The 5,138-nt window shown below is 41.1% G+C and overlaps 1 protein-coding gene across 1 annotated transcript; it reads left to right on the top strand.

Moving 5' to 3' along the window:
* The first annotated feature begins 2,414 nt into the window (after positions 1 to 2,414).
* CBLL2 (Cbl proto-oncogene like 2) lies at positions 2,415 to 3,562 on the top strand. Its single transcript, XM_087860080.1, is given in 4 exon segments — positions 2,415 to 2,672; positions 2,674 to 2,878; positions 3,056 to 3,187; positions 3,441 to 3,562. Coding segments are annotated over 4 exon segments (717 nt in total).
* Positions 3,563 to 5,138: the final 1,576 nt, after the last annotated feature.

The following is a 5,138-nucleotide window of genomic DNA, read 5'->3' as shown; positions in this document are numbered from 1 at the left end:
AAAGAGAGCTGGCTTTTTTCATCCAGGGTTAAAGTGTCAGGACAGAATTGTGTCATCTGAGAAATGTCTCAGTTTAGACAGAGAAATATTGGTTCTAGGAAAGAAGAGAAAAGAAGTTATGGACAGATTTTTTTCTACTTGTATTCACGGTATTTGAATTACGTGCACATTGCTAAAACATAAAAAAGAATACCGAACCCTCATAAAGAGCCTGGTAAGCATGTAGCTGTACTTGCAAAACAGGAATGTGTGGGTATGTCTTAATGCTGTAGGTTTTAGTTTGGGCTCAGAATCCTGGTTCATTGTTTATCGTAGGGGCAAAACATCCCTACTGTTGTAAGAACTACTTTGACTTATGAAAAAGTACATCTTTTTTTTTTAAGCCAAAATAATTTCAAATTATCTAAAATTCAAATCAGCCTGTAACGGGAGGCCCGGTTTGAGAGAATAAAGTGCACTGGCCTTAGTGTTTAGGCAGGTGGGGTGTGTTTGGAGACTCCATGAGGTAGGCCCATAAGGAAGTTACTTGCATGAAGGATCACATTGCCTCCTGGGAGTGAATGAATCCTAAGAGAGTCCCTCATTGCTGAAATATCGAGAAAGTTCAAGAACTAGGGGAAAGTATGAAAAGCGAGTGGCACTGTGTATTCAGATTTAAACCAGCTACCATGAGTTTGCTTGCACTGCCTGAGTCCTTGCAGTGCAGAGCCGGTGGTGGGGGGGGGGGGCGCAATAATTAAGATCAAGTAAAAAAGACGGTTTCTGAAAAATCTCTTTATGACTTCAGGGAGAGTAAGTCTGAAGTGCTTTGTAGCCCAGGTAATAGAGTGAAAGAAAGGAGGGCAACGAAGTCCATTTATCTTCTTGCCCTTAGCAGCACCTTCCATGAGTATTGTTTCTTTGCTGGGGAAAGAGTGGCTTTGGGCGTGGGTGGGCGCTGGTGCCTTTGGTGGCTCTCTGGGCATTGCTGTGTTTCCACCATCGGTGTAGCCAAGAATCTGAACAAGGCAGAGCCAGAGAAAAGAGAATGGTGGCTGAGTACTGAAACAATGTGATTACCTGTCACCGCGTTAAACAGTGATGGGACTGGGGACAGTTTTCTGGTCCCATGTTAAACAATTCTGAGAATAAGCAAACTTAACTATTTGTTCCAGGAAATACTTCTTCCTGGAAGATAAATTTGTGAGCCAACTGAAAGAGTTTACTTAACAAGAATAGCATATTCCTTATAAATAGTTGCTTCACTGTTCACAGCTCCCTGCGCTTACCAGTCTATAGCTGTCATATTATCAAATCTGCCCCATCCACCCTGCAAGACCTATCCTAAAATTACCCAGCCCGGTCCCTAAGATCACACCCTGCTATCCCACTTTTGGGACACTAGATTCTGTCAAGGGAGTGTTCTCCAATACTGCAGTTAAATCTTAAAAAATTTGGCTTTGATCAATTTTTTTGGTGTTTTTTGGGGAGACTTGATAGTCAACAAAGCCAAAGGCTGAATGTCTGAACATTGAGGAAAGACCCTCTGAGGTATAGGGGAGCCACAATTATGGGTGGGGGTAGAGCCAAGTAAATATGGTTTGTTATTCTTTTTGTAGTCCATTTTCTACCTGCAGGAAGGTAAAACCTGGAGAAATTTGGCCTGTATACGCATAGTCGTTTTTAAAGGAGGAACAGCAAATGTCTAGCCCTGGGAAATTACCATGTTCACTACTTCCACATAATTCTTCCTTTGAAGATAAATACCGTGCTCCCTTCCTCCAGACAAAGATGATTTTAAATTCATTGTATCATGACAAAATCTTGGAGGTGTGTATGTATATATGTATATGTATGTATGTACATATAGATGTACACACACACACACACACACACACACACACACACACCCCATCAAGGGATTTAAGGCAGTTTACAGAAATGCATTTGGGTAAAAATAAGTCAGACAGTCTAGAAGGCAACGGTCTATGCGGTCTGCTGGGAGCTTCTACTTTTGGTTATTACTGCGCTCCCCTTCCCCATCCCCATGAGTCTGTTTCCACAGTTAGAGGCCACTTTCTCTTGTGGCTCATGAAGAATCACTTAGCAATCTCAACAACTCAACTAAAGCTCTTTGTCTCCCTGTCCAAACCTGTGCCTGAATCCTTCACTGGAGTAGTGAGATAGGGTAGGGGAGAGAAGAAGAAAGACCCTGGATGTTCAGGCTGCATGGGCCGGAGGAGGGCAGGTCTTTGGCTTCCACTCCCAGGTGCAGTTTGAGCTGAAATGTGCATTCCACTGCCGCTGATGATCGGTTACCAGGCACAGAGAGTTCTGGATCAGCAGGTGGCCTTGATATTCGCAGACCAATGCCTTTAAAGCTCATTTCCAAGTATGTGAGCAAAGCCAAATTTGTGTCTCAAATTGCAGGGACTATGAATGGGATGCCTGTTGGTGAAGAAGAATTTGAATATAACAAAGAAGGGCAGCGTGACTGTAAAGGAGGGGAACTTTTGGGAAAAAAGAAAAAATTTCCCGAATGCCTTTGGGAGAACTCTAAGATGAACATCATAGGGGAAAAGGATGATTTGCCAGTGCATTTCTGTGACAAATGTGATTTGCCTAGTCAAGTTTATGGGCCAGTGATTCTGTGCAAATATGCCTTTTGCTATGACTGTGCTAATTTATGTGACGAAAATGAAGATGATTATGTATCCAGGCTGTAGTATTCCTATACTGCTCATTGGGGAGCATATACAAGGTTCCATCCTCATGGATAGAACCGTCCAAGGATACAAGCAAACATATTTGTCTGAAAAAGACTTATGAGCTCATATCAACCACCACCATAAGAAAGCTTACAAACTTAACTGTGCTCCACCTGAAAAGGCTCATTGTCGTATTGCTTCACCAACAGCTGTTTCCATGCAATGCTCCTAGACAAGGACCATATGAGACATATGACATCAGAGCAGCACATCGAGAGGTCACCAACTCCAGTGCAGTGTGTGCCATGGGAGGATCTACGTGCTCCTTCGGCAGTTGTCTCCACCCCCACCTCCTTCAGTCCATTGAGAAACCTTTAGTATTTCAATAAGAGAACACAGCAATTTGATCATCATCCCTCTTCAGGATGACTCAAATTCTGGTTCTAAAGAACTGTCACCACCTGCTCTAGCACCTTCTTATCATCATCCTGAATACCAAAGTCAATCAATGGAATGGCACCCTCATCCAATTATGCCTCTAGAGCAGGTGCATTCTCCCCACCCCCTGCCCCGCCATCTCCTCCACCACCACTAAGCCAGCCAATGTCATATCTCTCCAGGATTCAGGTACTCCTCACTTGGTTTGTAGTCAAGTGCCACCTCTACCCATGACTTCTGATCTATCACAGTTAACTTCTTCCCCTGGATATACTATTGCTTAGGTGCTACCTTAGATAAATTCTCCTCTTCCAGAATGTTCTGTTTCTCAAAATGGTGGCCCACCTGTAAATGAATTTGCCTTTAACCATCATAATCATAACTCTTTACCCCAGTTCACCAAAGATCAAAAAACTCTGAGCCTTCCATTTACATAACCAGATGGAACAAATCCTGGTATATGGTCTATGTCAAAAGGATTTTTACCTCTTCACTAATGCAAGGTTCACTTTCTCCAGCCCCACTTCCTAGATCTCATTATTCAGATCACACAAAAAGATGTAGATCATATTAACAATGAAAATAGTATTTTGAACTGAAGAGCTGATGAATATAGTTAAATACAGTTAAATATAGTTAACCTTTTAATTGAACTTTGTTTTGGGAAGGAAAATTACTTCTTAAAAACACTTAGGGGGCACCTGCCTGGCTCAGTTGATAGAGCATGTGACTCTTGATCTTGGGGTCCTGAGTTCAAGCCCTATGTTGGGCGTAGAGCTCACTAACAAACAAACAAACAAACAAAGAACACTTAAGATCTTGTCTCTTAAAATGGTTTTAAGCCTTGATTTTAGGATTTATTTCAAGTTCTGTACTTGGTATGGATAAATGACTCAGTTGAGCACACCTATATTTTACGACTTTGTCCCTCAGGGTTATAAATGGATCCAGATGTGATCTTTTGTAATATGAGCTCCTGAAATAAATTTGCATCGTTCTACTTCCAAAAGTATTGGTTTTGTTTAGGGTTTTTTGGTGTGATATATTTTGTGTACCTGTGTAAAAGGATTGAATTTCCGTATGGTTGCAAAAAAGCTATGTTTTTGTGAATTTAAGCACACATAGCGGTTTTTTGAAAACCATGTTTTACCACTAATTTCCCAAAGAATGGTAAAATCCTTATAAGTGCAAATGTAGAATATACATAAGACAGATCGCTAAATGGTAGGGAATTACTTCACATTAGGCACTGAAATTTTGAGGTATAATAAGTATTTCACTTGGATGCCTTTTCATTTTTAGGCAGTCCCCAAGGCACCAAAATACATTGGAATGGCAGTGCTAGGATAGATTTATGTTTGTAACGTTAAAAGGCAGTACTAAATCATTTGGAAAGATGGACAAGGTAATTGACTCTGTAGGCTCCAAGCTGGTGGGGATGCTGTTACTTGTTAATATTTTTTTTCAGAAAGGTTGGAATCACATAATGCATCACACTTGTTAGTCTTAAGTAACGTTATGTTCTAGCACTGTTTCAATGGCGTTATTTAGGTGAAGTGTGTGCTACTTTTATCATTGTCTTAAACTAAATGTTTAGGGATAAATAGATTTTATTGTTATGATATTTTTGAAGATTTTATTTGAGAGAGATAGCATGAGTGAGCAGGGGAGAGTCAGAGGGAGAGGGAGAGGCAGAAAACCTCAAACAGGCTCTGTACTGAGTACCGAGCCCGAGGCGGGGCTGATCCCACAACCCTGGGATCATGACCCGAGCCGAAATCAAGAGTCAGACCCTCAACCTACTAAACCACCCAGGCACCCTTAGGGATAAATAGATTTTGTTTTCATTCCCCACTTCATGGTAGAGTTTGGGCCTGTTCTTATGGTTTTTTGTTTATTGGGTTTTAAATTACAATTTAGGTGCCATGGAGGAATTCAAATAATGTATTAATGATACCTGTTCATATAGTCACAAACTCGCATTTGCTTGGGTTTCTTTATTGTGTGATAAGT

Source organism: Ursus americanus, chromosome X, assembly GCF_024610735.1.
Source record: "Ursus americanus isolate L20-20 chromosome X, mUrsAme1.1.p, whole genome shotgun sequence".
In the NCBI taxonomy this organism is placed as follows: Eukaryota; Metazoa; Chordata; class Mammalia; order Carnivora; family Ursidae; genus Ursus; species Ursus americanus.
The sequence above is the reverse complement of the archived record's forward strand: the minus strand, read 5'-3'. Positions and strand labels throughout refer to the sequence as shown.